Source organism: Danio rerio, chromosome 5 (genome assembly GCF_049306965.1).
Source record: "Danio rerio strain Tuebingen ecotype United States chromosome 5, GRCz12tu, whole genome shotgun sequence".
In the NCBI taxonomy this organism is placed as follows: domain Eukaryota; kingdom Metazoa; phylum Chordata; class Actinopteri; order Cypriniformes; family Danionidae; genus Danio; species Danio rerio.
The window spans coordinates 24480289-24500456 of NC_133180.1; the positions used below are offsets into that span (position 1 = coordinate 24480289).

At 37.3% G+C, this 20168-nt stretch overlaps 1 protein-coding gene across 1 annotated transcript; it reads right to left on the bottom strand.

The window, feature by feature from the left end:
• Positions 1-13130: 13130 nt before the first annotated feature.
• On the bottom strand, positions 13131-18839 carry LOC141385806 (globoside alpha-1,3-N-acetylgalactosaminyltransferase 1-like). Its single transcript, XM_073952159.1, has 4 exons — positions 18732-18839; positions 17474-17506; positions 16247-16381; positions 13131-15961 (listed from the first exon to the last, which is right to left on the bottom strand). The coding sequence occupies exons 1-4, from the start codon at positions 18785-18787 to the stop codon at positions 15271-15273; spliced, it is 915 nt and encodes a 304-aa protein (XP_073808260.1). The 5' UTR covers positions 18788-18839; the 3' UTR covers positions 13131-15270.
• Positions 18840-20168: the final 1329 nt, after the last annotated feature.

Here is a 20168-nt window from a genome sequence, read left to right on the forward strand (position 1 = left end):
ACAAACTTTTACGTATATATTACCGTCTTTCAAATAAATAACTGATTCTGAATTGATGAAAGGAATTCAGTTCTGGTTAAGTAATCTTCTTATATCAGAAGACCTGTGGGAAAATACTGTTTGATGAGTCAAATTTCAAAAGTTTAAATGTGATTATCAAATGTATAATTATTCAATTATTAATTTTCCTCTGATTTATCAGGGGTCGCAACACAATGTATCACCAGTGTATTATTAAATATGTCTTCTTACACATTCAACTATTTCTGTTTTTATCAAGCTTTTGACTCTTATAAATTGATCAGTAACTTGTGTTTGCATCAATCAAAGGGTTTATCTGACCCTTATGCTTTTCACATCCATCCAAGTGCTTAGCTGAATTTGGATGCATGTATAGAGAACTTTTTCTAGGTTTAAAGAGGTGTAGAGGTGCTTTTTCTAGCTGTATGCCACATCTGCTTCTTTTGCTACAGACAGTGAGATTTCCTATGTCAGTCCACAGTCTGCACCTTATTGGTTGTGATGTTACATTTTCAAATTATGGTCTTCTTTTATTGATTATTACAACATTCAAAACTTTGTAATTTGAAGAGGATGCAAGGAGGAAAAGGAGAGTTCATCTGCAAAAGCAGATAACTCATTTTTAGAACGTCTACACATCATTTTTTGACATTGTATATACACAATTTTTAAAATGCTAAATGTTATTAAAACACATTTTTTGTACTTAATACACAACATTAAAAATGGATTTTAAAATTGACTATAAAAATAGAGTTAACTGTTTTAAAAAACCCTCAAATTATTGTTGGAAGATGAATAAATAATCCCTTGAAACACAAGTGCAGTTCAGTACACTTGGCATACTAGACTAAAATAGCTGCTGTACCTTGCGGTTAAATTGCAGAAAAATGCACTTTACTTCTTCCTACTTCAGTTGGACTTCATTTTAATGCAAATTGTCAGTGCTGACCTGGCCCCTGGATTGAGTAATTTGGTATAAAGTCCACATGCTCATGTGCTCCCACATAGAATGAATCCCCATAGGTCAATGTACTATGTACAGTACAGACGACAGTTGTAGAAACATAAGGGAATGAATGCACAATTTGAATTAAATGAAAGTTGTAAAGCAGTGCCTACAAAATATACTTTTTTGCTAATCTATTGCATTTATCTTATATATTCTGGCAGTAATTATAGGTGTAAACCACATTTGTCATTACCTAATCAATCGAGTCACTTTCCACAGAAGAGCACAATAATCATCTCCTCAGGCACACCATAGAAAAATCATTGGTGTGGCACTAAACAGGTTTTGGCACATTCTGGCACAACCCTTTATTGTGGCTGGCGGATGGCTTATCTACAAACACCTTACTAATGTCCCATCAAATTTACATTTTTTTTCATCTGACAACATTTAATGGGATAACATAAGCTTCCTAGTAGGATGTAGGGCTGATACTGTTTGCAGTTTGCAACAGTATAAAGTCAATTATTCAGTATACATGTTTACGCTTGCGTTTTTCAGCTTCTCACCAGTTGAGGGAGACAGATGTCCTTATTTTAAGTTCAGAAATCAAATATTTTGGTCGGGGTAATCATAATGTGATATATTTAATATGAAACTGTTTCCAGTAATGCAATTATTAGCAATTTGGCATACCAAAGTGTGCATTGAATTATTCTGATTGGCTGGCATACATTTAAATGTGTGCAGTCATTTTCAAAAACTGGACACAGTTTGCCAGATACCAGAATTCCATAGACCTAGATCAGGCCATCAAATGTATTCGTCTGACCCACATATCATGAGGAATGATGAAACATGAGCAGTCTGCTCCTGTTTGCCAGATTTGTGCCACAAGTAAGACAAGGGAATGCAGAAAGTCAACCATAAATAAAACGAGTAAACTACACTTTTATTTTTGATCTTGCAAATAATAGCAATTTTTGCAGTCCGCCTCTGTTTGCCAGATCTGTGCCACAAGAACTTATTAGGTTAGAATAAAGATCACCTGGGCTACAGTAGAGACAGCTTTTGTTTGATTTGATTAGTTTACTTACAATAGTAAGACTTATTTTAGGCCCAAATCTGGCAAAACTGTAGCACACAACACAATTGCAATGTTATGTGGGTCAGAGCAGCATGTTGGATCCGTGCCAGAATTAAAATAAATATGGCCCATATTTGGGCCAGTTGATGGTTTAATTTATGGCTGGCAGTTGTTGTTCCTTGCTTGTGGCACAAATTTGGCAAACAAAAGTGGCCTGCCCAAGAGCCAGTGTTCCACTCAGTATGTGGGCCTGAGCAGGGTGTTGGGTCTGGGCTTGATCTGGGCCAGAATTAAAATGAAGATTTGTCCCAGTTGTGGTTAATGCATTTTGTGGATCAAATCTGACACGCAGAAACACCTTGTTTCAAGTGCCATCATCCAGTGCAGTATGTGGGCTGGAGCAGGGTGTTGTAACTGGGCCAAGATTTAAAAAAAATGGGCCAGGCATAGCCCTGTGTGGTTTATTTAGTTTGTTCATGGCTGACAGTTGGCTTTCCTTTGGCTTACTTGTAGCATAATTCTGGCAAACAAAAGTGGACTGCTTATGTGCAATCATTTCATGTGGTGCATAGACAGGAACAGGGTGTTGGGTTTGCACCAAATCTGTGCCAGAATTAAAATGGCTCAATGAAATGTTTATTTTTTCTTCTGTATCTTATTTAATCTCACCCCTTTCTGCAGCATCATATGACAGAATTACACATGTTCAAAATCTAGCGTGGCCATGGCTTAATGCTAAAGTCTAATAATGTTCTGTAGAAATTATCTTATGCTTATATATAGTTTGGGAGGTGGACAGACTCTGATTAAGACACATCTCTTTGCATTAGCATACACATAAAACACATTCTTCTGAAATACAACTTCTGAAATCCAAAATGCTCTAAAGGATTGTTAGGCTGTGTTAATTAGGGCAACCAGTGACAGGGACACTACCCAAAAGACATTATATTTTGAATGGCATCTATGCTTATGCTAGTCTGTTTCTCCTTATCCTGAGATTTAAATAATCCTGATACCGGCTCAAATCCTGAGCAGATCCTGTGTGGTCATGTAAAAGTGAAGAGTGTGTGACAAATTCCTGAATAGACGAGTCTCTGCATTGATCTTGTGGGCTCATCTGTAAACCTGCCGGTGACCTGCAGCTTCTCACATCCAGCATGTTCAAGTCTCCGGCGTATAGACTGCAACCCTGCATAAGAAGTTTGCTCAGAGAACTGGTTGTTTCCAGCTAAGCCAAGAGGGGTCTGGATGCAGACTTGGCGCAGTTGTAATCTGAACTGCATACAGTCCTTTTTATGCCCACACCTAACCCCATCTGTAACCCTACCCCTCACAGTGACGTCTGACATTGCATCTCTCACACTTGCAGTTTCAGCTTGCAAGTCCAAGTCTGCATCCAGAGACTGAACCTGTTTTTTTCTAAGGTTTTTTTTTCCCTTCACTTTCTTCAATTGGTGAAGTTTGTTCCTCGCCACTTTCTTGCGTGGTTTTGGATATGTTCATCTATGCATCGTTTGATTTGCTCTTCAGTGTTTTGGCTTTCAGTAGTGACATTTACATTACAGTGAACTGAACTGAACTTTCAACTGTGAAAACTGGACTGAAGCAGTTTTAAAATACTAGAACTTCATCTACGTTAAGATACTTTGACAGTCTATATTGTAAAAGTGTTAAAATTATGAAAAGATTAATTAAAAAGCTAAACAAAATGTCAAATATTTGTCTTAGAAGAAGGCAGTCTATGGAGATTCATTCATTTATGTTCATTTGAGCATCCTAAAACATTCATAATTCTGTTAGTCACTGACATTATCTTCACCAGTCAGGTGCGGTGTAAAATAATGGCGGATGGCTGCTTCTCGCTTAATGCTTTCTATGCTATCGAGGGAGAACTTGTCACTAGTGGGTGGGGCTTTCCTCCTCTGATGATACGTACTCTACAAAGAGAGATTGACAATAATAGTGTTTCTACATACTGTTTTTTTTAAAAGTAGGATTATAAAAAAATACATTCCCATTAGAAAAATTACCTGTTGCCACACAGCTGTTTCAACCCCTTATACAAGTGATTTTTCCATAATATGTCTCATGTGTAGACCTAAATGATAGGTAGATGTGTATAGCCTTTCATTTACATTGCAAAATAAGGTAGACAGGTGCGTTCTAATGTGCATACACACAATATGCAAATGTCCACAATTCTTTGCAATTTCTTATGCTTGGAATGAAAGAGGAAAAACAAAAGGCTCTTTTAAGCCTTTAAAAGAGATGATTTAATCTAGTAAAATGAACACGGATGTATACTTTTTTTAATGTGTATGCTGGGAGTGTAAAAAACAGTCACACCACATTTCATTTGACCAGTTTTACTCTAATAAAGAAAATATAGTGTCAGTTTTCATAAGTTATGCTTCCTTTTATATTCCTTAAGTGGACCGTTTAGGGGGAAAAAAAGAAGACTTGAAAACATTTTGTATGATGCATATAGTCAGGTGTGTCTGCTTGACAATGCCCTCAGGCATCTGTCTTCATTTACTCAACATTAAAAACAACAAGATGCTTGGTGAAACAACCTGTCACTGCTCATTAACACTGTATGGGGCAACATGACAGAGAATGCCAACTGCAGCTATCATTCCAGACATTACTTCATTTTTTTAAGGTGCATAAAAACACACCTCTAATCCCTACATACCCTTACGCACCATATAGTCTTTTTTTAGAAACACTTTAGCATATTCTACAATAATATGCCTCATGTGATTTATTTTGTTATTGCAGAAATAGCATGAGTGTTCTGTATTATTGTAAAAAAAAAAACTATGAATGCTAACATGTTAGACATTTTGATCAGTGTTCAGCCTGTGTGACTTTGGAACTTTGGATGTGTTGGCAGAGGAGGAGGCCAGACCTGGCAGCCCCAAATGTATTGTAAGGGTCAAGATCACGTGGAGGTTGGGGACAGTCCATCTGGACTGGGTAACTGGAGTGGTGGTTCATTTTATTTAAAGAGGGGGACTGGAGGGTGTGTTCCAACTAAACCGCCCTGCATGTAAAAGACTATGCCAGAGACCTGGAGAGGAGGATCCGGTCAATGGTTGAACCTCTGATCCAGAAAGAACAATGCAGATTTCATTGGTACACCTGACCAGCTTTATACCCTCATTAGGGTTCTATGGGTCCATGGGAGAATGACCAACCAGTCCACATGTGATTTGTGAACTTGGAGACGGACATTCAATTATATTCATCATGACATTCTGTGGAGGGTGCTCTGGAAGTGTGGGGTCAGACATTCTATTAAGAGCTATTAAGAGCTGTCTGGTATGTATGTGTGTATGTATGTAATGGAGCAGGAGTTTGGTTCTGCTTTTCTGGCAGATTTCTTCTAGAAACATTTTGGACTCTTTTTGGGCTTTTCCAGGGCTGCTCTTTGCAACTAGTGTGATCTCCTTTATTGTAAAACTATTTTAAAAACAAAACTAGAATATGAATTGATTTTTTTTAATTTAGTGAGTATACCATGATAATCAACATGTGGTTGGATGCATTTCAGCAGACATTTTGTAAAATGCATTTTTCATGTCACTGGTGTCACTGGAAACTAGCTCTGCAACTCTCATAGTTGTGTTAGTGAGACCATCAGGAGGGCGTTCAACCCACTGTCTGTGTGGGTCCTCCTAATGCCCCAGTATGTTGATGGGGACTCTACTGCTCAGTCAGTGTCGTCTTTCGGATGAGACGTTAAACTGAGGTCCTGACTCTCTTTGGTCATTAAAAATCCCAGGATGTTCTTTGAAAATGCGTAGAGGTTTAACCCCGGCATCCTGGATACATTTTCCCATTGTCCAGAATGGCCTTGACCTTGGCTTCCCCATGTCATAATTAATCATTATTCATCAATATTCACACTGTCTCCTCTCCATCAATGAGCTGATGCGGTCTGGCGCGATATGGCTGCCATCATGTCATCCGGGTGGATGCTGCACACTGGTGGTGGATAAGGAGATTCCCCTCAAAAATGTGTAAATCGAGTGTACAGAAAAGCGTTGTTAGGAATTATTATTATTATTACTATTCTAATAGGTAAGACCACTGAAAATCATTGTGTTTCTCACTATGATTTACTTGTGTCACTGGTGTTTTTTTCTTTTTCACATGAAAAACGTGTTGAGATTTCATAATCTCATTCATTGTAATCATTGCTTGTTTATAGATGTTTTCCAAATACTTTCATTTTTATAGTAAATGTACAGTGCAGAAATGAACTAACATTGTGAAAAAGTACTTTTAACAAACCTGATTAAACCAGATAAAATATAATCTCCTTATTTGTTTGATTATCATTACTTTTCTGTAACTCTGACTACATCTGCAGAAAAAAATCAAGAAATAATATTTTATCAAAAAACACTTTAATATTGCCAAAATGTAACACCAATGACAAAAATGGTACGTGATCTTTAACAAAGTGAAGTGTATTTATAAACAAATTTCGATAGGATCATGTGCTTATGATTGCTTGCAGCCGACCCCACATTATTCAATTTACGATTCACCAATCAGACAATTCCTAAGCCACTATAAATACCCTAAGTTCTGTATGACAGCCAGCTTCGTTTAGAAGAATCCCCCCTTCTACCCCTACTTCTCCTCCTTTCCTAGATGGGTGGCACGGTGGCCCAGTGGTTACCACTGTTGCCTCACAGCAAGAACGTCACTGGTTCTAGTCCTTACCAAGCCAACCGACATTTCTGTGGGGCGTTTACACGTTTTCCCCCTGTTCTTCGGTTTCCTCCCACCGTCAAAAAACATGCAACCTAAGTTAATTAACTAATCCAAAATGGCATCATAGACAGGCTCCTAGTAAATGGTTATCTCTTAAGAGCAATCACTATCTGTTCATTAGCTACTACAGCAGGGGAGTTCTCAAGCTCTCGATCTACCTCTGCTCAAACTTCGCTCTCGCCTTGCAAACGGAAGGAAGCCCTGGGCTCAAGGATCTTATGAGCTCAGTGCTCTCTCCTGGGACAGATGCCAAACAAGATTTATAAACGATCATCAGCTAAGTGTGAACTCTTGAAATGTACAAAAATATTTTAAAAGTTATTGAAAATATTGTTTAGACCTGTACGCACACGAGAGAATATTTTCTACATCTAGCTGTGTTTTAACCAATCAGGTTAGTGATGTTGTGTTAGATTAGAACTGTTGTTGGATTCTGCTGATGAAACTGCAAAACTATCTTCAATAAATTTTCTTTGATTGAATCTCTGACTCTAGCTTTTCTTTATCTGACACACTGGCCATTTTTGGGTTAAAACTGTCACCCCACAATTGCATTTTCCTTCTATTTGTGTGAACCACATTTGCTATTACCGAATCATTAGAGTCAGTTAGTTTCCACAGAAGAGCACAATAATCATCACCTCAGGTACACCATAGAAAATCATTGGCGTGGCACTAAACAGGTTTTGGCACATTCTGGCAAAACCCTTTTTTTGTGGCCTGTGGGTGGCTTATCTACAAACACCTTACTTGTAATCTCCCATCAAATTTATATTTTTTTTATCTGACAACATTTCAAAAAGAGAAATTGGTGACACCTGTTTGTTCTCTACAATTTACTTTTCCTCACTCTCAAAGAAACCTAAAGTAAATAAAATCCAAAGACAGTGAATAGTTGGCCAAGGACACATACTATACATGTAATATGAAACTGTTTCCCATAATCTAGGTTGAAATTTGGCATACCAAATTGTGTGTAACTTTTTTTTTTTACACCATGATTGATTCTGATTGGCTGGTGAACATTCAAAGGTGTGCAGTTATTTTCAAGAACCTGACAAATGTCTTGAACTGCAACATGTGCCTTTAGGTGTGATATAGCAACAGAGCCTCTATAGTCTCTGAAGTATTGCTAAGCACTGCCCATGGACCTGAGGCTAAACATCTAATGCATATCGTACAATTTTCTGAAAAATGTTCAGAATATTTGAAGACCTCCTATGATTGGTTTAAGGATTCAGTCTGCTATCAGTCTATGCGAGACTGAGCATAAGAGGTGTAATTAGAAAATAATGCATTACCTCAGCTGTTTCTTACTTATCTAATGTCAGTTGAATAAGTAGTCAGCTATGCTTATGTAATAATGAACAAAGAATGAATCATGCCACCTGTTGCTTTTTTTACATTTTGTTTGTTTGGTGATTTTTGTGCTGTTGTAAAACAATAAAATACAATATTCATTTATTCATTAATTTTCTTTTCGACTTAGTCCCTTTATTAATCTGGGGTCACCAACTTATCCAGCATATGTTTTATATGCGGATAAGCAGATGCCCTTCCAGCTGCATCCTATCACTGGGAAACATCCATACACACTCATTCACACACATAAACTACAGACAATTTAGCTTATACCCAATTTACATATACCACATCTTTGGACTCGGAGAGAGGTCTGGATGCAGACCAGGGGCCTCATGTATCAACGCTGCATACGCACAAAAACTTTGCGTACGCCAGGTTTCACGCTCAGAATCGCTCACGTTTGGATTTACTAACAATGAACTGAACGTGGGAATGTGCGCAGCTTCACGGCAACTTTCTGGCAGGCGTACGCACATTTTTTGTGCGTGTCTGTTTTATTTCCATTGGCGACTCCTAGAGGCAGTTGTGTTAAATTCCTCTCTACAAAGTGTCTGAGCCTTGCAATGGCAGCTATATGAGACGGGTTCAGCAGGTATATAAGGTTTTCATACCATACATTTGACCAGCTAAACATTAAAGCACAATTTGCAGCAGTCGCCTGTTTTCCCAATGTAATCTGAGCGATCTACTGCACGCACATTGCTGTAAAGACACTATCTGAAGATGAATTTGCATGCGTGAATCAGAAACATTTCCATTCAATAAATGTGCAAATAAAATATGATGCTTATTGATATGAACTTATTGATGATTCCTACTTGTCTTTCTCGTGATAAATAGTTGGCAAAATCTGATATGTAGCGGGGGAAAAAACAAGAAAGAGTTCATCAAACGCTGGTTTCGAGCCGAGTTCATGCTCGAACCTATCAATTCATGATCACAAGCGTCTTACGAGCGCGCCACTGAAACTGTTAAGCGACCTGCAACATTTTACAGATATAAACCACACTTTTTCTTTTTTTTTTAATGCACTCTGCAATATGTTCAGACCCAACTGTGTTGACCGCATCAGCTAAACTCTCCCACTCTATTTTTTTCTTTTGTTGTTAATTCCGGAGAACAAACTTGCAAATAACACCGCTTTTCTCCGGTCTACCTCCGAAAGCAGCACCTCCATTTCACATTCTGTTCAAAGTTTCTCTTTTTGCTTGCTTTTGCCTTTGCTTTTTCGTTGGGTTTTTCCATTAGCATAGTCAATTGCATATTCATACGGGAGGGGGGGGCAGGGAGGGGTTTTACGCTCGTGCATGTTGCGCTCAGTTTCACGTTCATTCAGATGTACAAAAGAATATGCGTGAGATTCGGCGTACGCAGTGTTTCATACATCTGAATTTTTTTCTGCATACGCACATTTACAACTTTGTGCGTACGCAATGTTTTAGTATGATTTCCACGCAAGTCTTCGTACATGAGGCCCCTGGTGCAGTGTACTCCGAGCTGCATCCAATGCTTTTTAATGTACTCACCTAACCCCACCCCTAACCCTACCCCTCACAGTGACGTCACTCGCTCCATTTGAGTGCATTGTGTCTGACATTGCATCGCTGTTGGGGGGGGATATGGTAAGCTGTGAATTTTACAGTGAAGTCCACAGGTTGAATGCCCCCTGCTGGCCTCACTAACATCACTTCCGGCAGCAACCTAGCTTTCCCATTTGGTCTCTCATCCAGGTACTGACCAGGCACAGCCCTGCTTAGCTTCAGTGGGCGACCATGTGAGAGTTTCAGAGAGCTAGCTGCCGGCTCTGTGGCTCTGCCGGCTCTCATTGTATAACGATGGTTTGTTCTGTAGATCATCGAAAAAATATATAGCTTAAAGGGTGTTTCTTAATATCCTTAAAATGGTGGTAAAAAATTATTCTAGCTGAAATGAAACATATAAGACTTTCCCCAGAAGAAAAATATTATCAGACCATGAGCGGTTTTGCTTTCTTGCTTGCGCTCGCCACACATCTAACAAACTTCTTGAGCTGATGATAATAACGTGTGCTTGATTATTGACGTGCTTTTGAAAACCAGATCTTGTCAGAACCTGACAAACGCTATAGTGACGCGCGAAAAAACAAAGGAGAAGCCGAACAAACAAGATGGACTTTATTTTATCAGCAAACGTGAACAAACTGCCATGTTTAACTATTATTATTACCTTTTGGACTATTATGAACTTGGAATGATGCAATTATTAGAAATTCAAACTGTATTTTAGACTGATCTTTATGTCAGAAGATGAACTGTAGTCCTTGATCAGAAACAATGTTTTCTGGTAGACCATAGATGTGGAAATTCATTCATTAATTTTTTTTAAGCTTAGTCCCTTCATATTTGCAAATAAGTTCTGCTTTTTTAAGAGCACAGGGAGGTTTGAGGAGAGGGATCCTAGCATACATGCTTGTGCTGAGACTCATGCTGACCTTTTGGTTTATTGAACTGCATGCTTTTGACAAACTAAGGCTATATCCAATCCTGATGAATTTGACAATAGGGTTTTTCTCTAAAAAGCTGTCCACACTGTTAATTCCAAAAAAGTTGTCATCTACACTAAAATGACTGAAAATGCTTTCGATCATGTTTTCGATCATGAATTTGATTATGCGCATGGAAGATGCTTTTACCTGCGTCATATCTGCATGGCATCTATTCACATGTTTGTGAATACACCTTTCTGGGTATTTTTGTTTCATTCTTTTAACATCTCACAAAACTAAAATCTGACCTATTTTTCTATTATTTGCTTTTTAGCCTAACTGATCCTTACTATAAATAAAGCCACTAGGCTGGTATGGCAATATGAAAATAAATAATCCCAGATGTATAAGAACTGAACTGAAATGTATTTATACTGAACTGATTTATTGTTGTAGAACATAATGCAGGCACTGTGAGGGCCTGGTGAGTTCAGCCCATGCAGAGCCAACCCTTATGAGCCAAAGTTTTGCCAATGAACAAATACTCAATGGCCCTGCACTGGCATCCCACTATCCTGGTTCACGTTGCTCACCCCATCTGTATCTGTGCCAGTTGGCAGTCTTCTCTGTCAGCCGACCGAGAATTCTCGTCACCTGGTTAATCAAGACTTGCCTGAACAACCTGTTGCTCTCTGCCACCATCTGCTGGACTCCTTCATTACTGCCGGCACTACTAATTTCTTTCCCTTATAAATAAAGTTTAACTGTTGCCTGTAATTGAATCTGAGCTCTTTCCTGACAGGTTCCGTTTTTTACCGGAAGTTTCAGTATTAAACTGAACAATAATTTAAAAAAACGTAAAACTAGACAGCCAACTGTGCACCTTATTCTTTTATTCATGAATTTCTGTATCACTTTAGTTTAGGTCACAATTTATGTTATTAACTACTGGCTTATTACCTGCCTATTATTATATATTATTATAACTGTTCATTATAAAGTATCATCTTGTTTTACATCTCTATTCCTACCCAAAACCTAAACCTAACTACTACCTTACTAACTTATTAATAATAAGCAGCTAATTAGTAGCTTATTAAGCCAGTAGTTTTAGTTAAAGGTTTGTTCATGTGAATTAAACTAACCTGTTACCTTAATTTACTTTCTCTCCCTCCTACCGTTGAGTTTCTTCGTATCTTCTTCTCTTCCTTCCAGCGTTGAGTGTTTCCGTTCTTTCCTCTATCTACCCTTCTATCTCCCCTCCTATCTTTGCTGCTAACTCCCCACTTCCTTCAGCGTCGAGTTCCTCTTCTACTTTTCTTTTCAGCGTTGAGTTCACACAGGAGTTCATGAACCCCTCCCACCCCCCGCCCATCTTACTCCTATCCCGCAGGAGTTTTTATTGCCCAAAAACCTTCTTCTGACTTCCGCAGGAGCCCCCTTACCCCAGCTCTTACTCCTGTAGGAGTGTTACCCTGAGCCTCTACTCCCACAGGAGTAGAGGTACACCATGTGGTAACACCTACAATAACTGGGTTTGTTAAATGTAAGTTAAAATTACAGATAATGGTGAGTTTGACCAGCTGACAATTTAACAAGGTTTAACTAAGGCACACTGTCAGTGAACATACTGTAACTTGATTTGTCTTGCTATTTTATATCTGAAGGGGTGGATTTTCTAATTGATGTCTGCTCCAGGATGGAGTAACACATTTCCTTTCCTATGTCTTTATGACTAATAAAGTTAAATGTTTAAGGGCCTACGTTATATGATGCCAGTGGAAAGATGTTTATTGTACCATTCTGATTAGATGACTGCTAGAGAACAATACATCCTTGTAGTATTCTTAGAGAACATGTGTGCTCTTCATCGGTGGAGACTTGAAGACTTGACTTGATCATCCTGTCCACAGAAATATCCCCATTATGTCTGACCTTCGTGTGCTTGACACCTAAGTAATCATTGGAGATATTGTTTGGAACTGTACGCACACAAGAGGAACTTTTCTACATCAATCTGTTTTAACCAATCAGGTTCAAATGCCTATACAGTATGTATGACAAAGTTGGTGACGTTGTGTTAGATTAGAACTGTTGTTGGATTCTACTGATGAAACTGCAAACTATCTTCAGTAAATTTTCTTTGATTGAATCTCTGACTCTGGCTTTTCTTCATCTGACACACTGGCCATTTTTGGGTTAAACCTGTCACCCCACAATTGCATTTTTCTTCTATATGTGTGAACCACATTTGTTTTTACCGGATCATTAGAGTCAGTCAGTTTCCACAGAGGAGCACAATATTTATCACCTCAGGTACACCATAGAAAATCCTTGGCGTGGCACTAAACAGGTTTTGGCACATTCTGGCAAAACACTTTATCGTGGCTGGCGGGCGGCTTATCTACAAACACCTTACTAATCTCCCATCAAATTTACTTTTTTTATTTGACAACATTTATTGGAATAACATAAGCTTCCCAACAGGATGTAGGGCTCACTACTGTTTGCAGTTTGCTCTTATGATACCACACATTCGGAATGGCAGGTGAATTTGACTTCTCTTGTGAAAACAATGATGAGGGAACCCTTTATTTTCTAATAATTCAACAGTATAGGATCAATTATTGAATAGACGTTTACAAAGATGTACTTTTTTATTTATTAGCTGTTTTGAACTTCTCACCAGTTGAAGGAGATAGATGTTTCAGATGTTTCAGACACACAAGTTTTACTTTCAGAAAACCAACTATGTTTGTTGGGGTAATTAACTCAGTGCATTGTAGAGATCTGCGCGGGACTAAATTTTGAATCCCGCTCCCGCCAGGGTTGTGGGGGGTTGGGGGGTGTAGAAAAAAAACGAGAACCACCCAGCTTTACAGAGTCCAGACAGCCTTTACCAAGCTGTCTTTATAAACACACACACACACACACACACACACACACAGACAAAGCTCTCTCTCTCATTCGGGCACACACACACACGTACACAGCAACAAACAAGCTAAGCAGCATCACGCTGTCTCGTTTACACACATGCATACGCGTTCTCTCTCGCTATATCGATATTGCTAGACGGCCCAATCCCGTCCAAAATTAAACCAGTTACCGACCGCTCCCGCGCTTTTTTTGGAAATTTAATACCGCGCCGCAGAAATCTGGTCGGGTCCCGCGGCTCCCTCAGGACAGTCACGGGAATGCAGACCTCTAGTGCATTGTGCTATAAAAATTCAAAAAGAATAAATGGTGACACCAGTTTGTTCTCTTCGTTACTTGTCCTAACTCTCAAAGAAAATAAACGTAAAGAAAATAAAATCCAGAGACAGTCAAATGTGGACACATACTGTAAAGGTAATATGAAACTGTTTCCCATAATCTAATTAGAAATTTGGTGTACCAAATTGTGTGTAACATTTTGACACCAATGACTGTTGAACGGCTGATTGGCTGGCAAACAATCAAAGGTGAGCAGTTATTTTCAAGAATCTGACAAAAGTTCTGAAATGCAACAGGTGCCTTTAGGTGTGGGATTGTCGGATTAAAAACATAAACACACTACATTAGTCTCAGTCGCTGATGTCATGCTATGCACCGCCCTAGACCTGCATAGACCTGTGGCTAAACGTTTGATGCAAATTGTACAATTTTCTGAAAACGCTTTAGCATATTTAAAGACCTCATATGATTGGTTTAAGGATTTAGTCAGCAATCAGTCTTAGGTCTGGCTTCGCGAGTCTGCTATAGCATAAAGAGTGTAATTAGAAAATAATGCATCACCTCAAGTGTGTATTTCTTATCTAATGTCAGTTGAATAAGTCAGCTATGCTTATGTAATAATGAACTGAGAATGAGTCATACCACCTGTTGCTTTTTTACATTTTATGTTTGTTTAGTGATTCTTGTGCTGTTGTAAAACAATAAAATACAATCAAATTTGGCTAATAAAACAATTTTAAAATACTAATCATTTGATCAATGATCATAAAACACTTACTATTTCTGTCATAAAACAAGTGGCAGTAAAGTGGTATGAGTATGCATTCAGCTCATTTTAGCCTGCTGATGAAAGAAAAACATGTTGGTTAGTTTTAACACATGGTTGCTAGAGTAAACTTGTTAGTCTTTAGCTGGCTTAAACTGGTTCTTTGTTTAGGAACAGCTTAGCATCAGAACATCTACACAACAAGAACCATTTTAAATTTAAATTAAAAATAAATAAAAAATTATCCTGAAATTATAGTTTCAGCATCGATAATGTAATGTGAGCATTTGCAATAGTCACATCACAATGTCAAGTCAAGATTCCAACTTACAATCAACACAGTTGAAAACATATGTGGTTTGTAGAGTCATTCCAAAAATTAAGCAAAGAGTTACCAAAAAGATAAATAAAAAAATATAGTAATAAGGTAAAAAGTCATTTTTGAACAAACTATTACTTTAACTATCCCAGATTCTTTTATGTTAGTTTATAAGCTGTGAATTTCACAGTGAAGATTGAAGATTCTTGATTCACAATGAAGCTGTGAAGATTCATTTAGCAAATTTAGTAAAGTGGTAAAATGAGAAACATTCTTCACTTAAAAGATTTTATGTGTTTGGACGAACTTCAGCATAGTTTTTAAGAACTTGAGAGAATCTAATGATTTTGATCTCTCGTGGTTTTGTTTTTTGGTCATCCCAAGAATATTCGGGTGAAAGCAGTTTACTGGGTTTGTTATAAAGGAAGTACTTGTTCAAATGGGACTCCTCCTGCCATGCTGCCTCAATGGATTTAGCTGCATCAATGTCCAGCTGCTCTCGACAGCTTTTAGCGAGCTGATATACGCACTTCACTGAACCACCAAGCACAGCTCCACCGTAATAATAATCACCCTCAGAATAAGGGATAAACGCTTGAGACTCAGGCCTTCGCTCATATGGAAATAGCACACATGGAGAACTATAATACCATGCATGTATCACACCTATAAGATCACCCAAAGTCTCTGCTCCCCAGCGGCCGTAGAATTTTGTATCCACATCAAGACTGAAAAGATAGTCAGCGTCATTGACCAGTCCACTCTCAATCAGCATCTCCAGCCTTTTCATCCTGCCCAAACTCATCTCCTGCCATCTGCTCGAACTATTGACTGTCATCAGTATCAGTTTACGTTCTCCACCCAGTTTCACATCAGGAACCTTTTCCGGATGATCGGTGAAGACATAGTAATGCACACGAAACCCAACAAAAAAATGTTGCTCTGCAGACTCCAGGAAATCTTGAAGAAACACTGTATATCTGAAAATCAAATAGGGGGAGCAAAATAATTTCACAAATTTTATATATTCAATAATAATTTTGTGAAAATTAAGTTTCTTTGGCCATGTGGGTCTGACAAATTAAGATGGATGGACTGAACAATAAAAAAATCTAAACATCCTGCATTATATCTAGCATGTTAATTATATATAAATAAAAAATAGCTTGTGTTTTAACAAAAAAAAATTTCGTAACTATCTTGTAGGTGTCTTAATTCAAAGTCAAAAGAGATCAGAGAATGAGAAAGTAGAGAAGAGAACCTACTTGCCAAGAGCGAAGACTGTCATCGCTACAGTGATGTTTTGTTGTTTGTAGATTGAATCAATCAGTTTGGGATTAAAAGTTCCTTCCCAAACAATTGGGGCTAACCATGGTGTTAGGTCAACTTGGCCATCTGTTCTGTTTTAAAGAGAACAAACCCACAAACAACTCAATGTCACAGTTTGTCATTTCCCAATACTGTAGACTGTTTTTTGATCCTTAGACCACTTTGGTATTGACTGAACATTCGTCTTAGACCACAACAAACTAATATGCTTTCTAAATTGCATCTGTCACAATCATTTTCATGATGAGTATACAGTATACCTGGGTAAATCTATAATGAGTGGCTTAAGTAAGCTCTTGATGCACAATTTAAGGTAATAAAGGGACAAACGTTTACATTTTTAAAAACAGCTCCAGTGACAGCATTTGTATAAAATACTATTTGTACTTACTTATCCTATACATGCTATCCTAACTTACTACTCAGATGTAAATGGGTGGGAAGAGTTTATAAAAATAAAATATGTGTAGTGTGTGCAGTGTTTATAATGTCTTTGGCATTTTTGTTTAATCTCTCAAATCAATCAAGTAAATAGAGTGACCAGATGCAGGTAATTATCTGTTTTTTTTCTACCAAAATCTGGCAACACAAAGGATTTAAGGGCTGTTTACTTTTCTCTGTGTTTTTATGTGCTGTGCATCTGAATAATATGCTGCTTTTACATACAATCATAGCTTCCTTGCATCTAAATCTTTAATCTGCATCTAAAATATACACCCACAGAGTATTGTCAAATTGGGTGTGCCATGATACTGTAGTTGATTGGGCTCTGGGCTGGTGGTGGGGCTGCTATTTATATATATATAAACTATTTATTATTTTGTTGTAATAAAGTGCTAATGCATGATCTCTTCTATAATAATACCTATTTAATGTTAAAAAAATGGACATTACTTTAAAATTACTGGAAATAATGGGCTTTAATGGGAAAGTTATTTTTGTTACTGCCCCATGTTTCATTATTAAAACACACAAGCTGATGTTTATACATCAGAACATATCCTGTATTCAGTATTTCTCTTTGTTTTTAGTAATGCTATTCCTATTACTGCTTTTATAAAGTATTGTAGTATTATTCATTTTTCAATAATTTATCAACACTCACACCGTACCTGTGTGTTTAAATAAATCATGCAGTTGCCACAGGCAGTGGAAAAACTTACCTGGTAATTGTGGTGTATATTTGGTAAATTAACCTAAAAGAAACAGATTATCATAAATGATCAAAAATAAACAATGAATATCATATGTTTGCAAAATATAAATAAAATACTCAGATGAGCACAGTTTATTATGAGAGTCTTATATATTTTCATTTACATATTTGGATTTGCTAGAGGCTTTTATCAACACTGGGATCAAGGTAAACATTACTCTCACTTGTCACTTCATTTGGTACATCTGTTTAACTCCCCCTTTACGTGACAGTAACTCCACACATTTAGGCATATAGAAATGGTCAGGAAATTTGCTGTTAATCAAGCATCAGAATGGGAAAAGCATGAAAAGGCATGAATCTGTCCCATCAAAGATTGCTTGTGGTCTAATGGTGTTAGAAATGTTTTCTTCAAACACTTTAGGACTCACAGTACTAACTGGGCAATTTTCAAGCATCACAGCATACCTGTTTATTGTTGGTGATCATGTCAGTATGGATTTTGTTTACAAAAAATAAATAAGTAAAAAATTATGCAATTCTGAAAGAAAGGTTGCTCTAACCCAATACTAGTAATGTGTACTTAAAATAGAAATGAAAATAACAAAAACAGCCGGTGAGTATGTTTTATTACCATTACAACTATTGGTGGTACAATAATGTTTCTGCTGAATTTTGTTAACAAATTGATCATATAATTTTTTTTAGAGAAATCTAGTGGAGAGTTACATGTTGTATGTTTATACACATTTACATCATATTGCGCTGCACAAAACAGATTTTGTTATGCTTATTTTGTGAAAACCTGTAATACTGGATATGGACATTTCAAGCCAGGACTTGCCCATTTACATGCAATATAGACCACAAAAAAGGGTAACACTTTATTCTGAAGGTCCACTTTAGACCTACCTGTAGGTAATTTTGCAACCCTGTGAACTAGCAGTCATAAGAGTACAACTAGAGTGTCACTTTTGTTTTATTGGACTCCAAATAACATGCTTTGCAGTCATATCCACTTTTTTTACTAACTCTTTTTTTTTACTAGCCAAACCAAATCTACTAATACTTCTAATACTACACGCATAGCACATGCATTTACTTATAGATTAAACAATATCAAATGTGTAAAAGTCTACAAAACAAATATTAATTATAATACAAATAAATAAATCCAGTGTCCAATTTGAGAATAACATCTTAACTCTCATATGAATATACACAAGGTCCTTTTGGTTTAATAAGATCCAAAAAGGAATACATACCAAGTTAATATGAAGCCAACTGAGACACGCTGAATTAAAGTAACATTCAGTTTCATTATTCCAGCCTAAGAGTTTGATTCCCCAGTCATCGGAAGAACTGAATGTCAGCTAGGAACAAAGAAAGATATTTGTATTCATATCCAACAAGGAGGGGTGTGTTGATGTAGTAGTTGGTTGCACATATTGGATTGGTGAGCACACTGTGGTAGTAAAATTTGCCTTCTCCTGTTGCTGTATCTAAAACCAAACTCCACAAACAGTTCAAGACAGAAAAACATACAGTTTTCTTATCATCTTGTTGAAAATTTCTTGAGCGTAACTCATTTTGTATGCATTTTTGAGATGCATGCTGTCTGTCAACAAAACTAGATCGCAAGATTACGGTTTCAAAATTTAAAGGGATAGTTCACCCGAAAATTACTTTTCTGCCATCCTTTGTTAATTTTCTCACTTCTGCCATCCTTGTACTATTGCTTTTCTTACTATGAAAGTTAATGGTTACCAATTTCCAATATTTTCAGTGTATCTGCTATTGTGTTCAACAGATTAAAAAAAAAACCAAGAGTAAATGATGTCAAGATATCAAATATTATCAATAGTAAGTTTTAAGATTTTTTAATTAATAGGTGAACTATATATATATATATATATATATATATATATATATATATATATATATATATATATATATATATATATATATATATATACTCACCTGCCACTTTATTAGGTACACCTGTCCAACTCCTCGTTAATGCTAATTTCTAATCAGCCAATCACATGACAGCAACTCAATGCATTTAGGCATTTAGACATGGTCAAGGCGATCTACTGCAGTTCAAATCGAGCATCAGAATGGCAAAGAAAGGTGATTTAAGTAACTTTGAATGTGCCTTGGTCTTTGGTGCCAGACAGGCTGATCTGAGTGTTTCAGAAACTGCTGATCTACTGGGATTTTCAAGCACAACCATCCCTAGGGTTTACAGAGAATGGTCCGAAAAAAGAAACTACCCAAGAACCAGCAGTTCTGGGTGCAAATGCCTTGTTGATGCCAGAGGTCAGAGGAGAATGGCCAGACTGGTTCCAGCTGATAGAAAGGCAACAATAACATAAATAACTAAGTGTCACAACTGAGGTATGCAGAAGAGCATCTCTGAATGCACAACACATCCAACCTTGAGGCGGATTGGCTACAGCAGGAGAAGACCACACTGGGTGCCTCTCTTGTCAGCTAAGAACAGGAAACTGATGCTACAATTCACACAGGCTCATTAAAATTGGACAATAGAAGATTGGAAAAATGTTGCCTGGTCTGATGAGTGTCAATTTCTGCTGCAACAGTAGGATTGTAGAGTCAAAATTTGGCATCAACAACATTAAAGCATGGGTCCATTCTGCCTTGTACAAATGGTTCAGGCTAGTGTTAGTAGTGTAATG

Excerpts from the sequence above, each read along its gene's own strand:
- LOC141385806 (XM_073952159.1), bottom strand. The coding sequence starts at position 18,787 with ATGAAACTGAATGTTACTTTAATTCAGCGTGTCTCAGTTGGCTTCATA. Across the intron at positions 17,507-18,731 it reads GTTGGCTTCATATTAACTTG|GTTAATTTACCAAATATACA; the intron begins GTATGTATTCCT and ends TGTTTCTTTTAG. Across the intron at positions 16,382-17,473 it reads ATATACACCACAATTACCAG|AACAGATGGCCAAGTTGACC; the intron begins GTAAGTTTTTCC and ends TCTTTAAAACAG.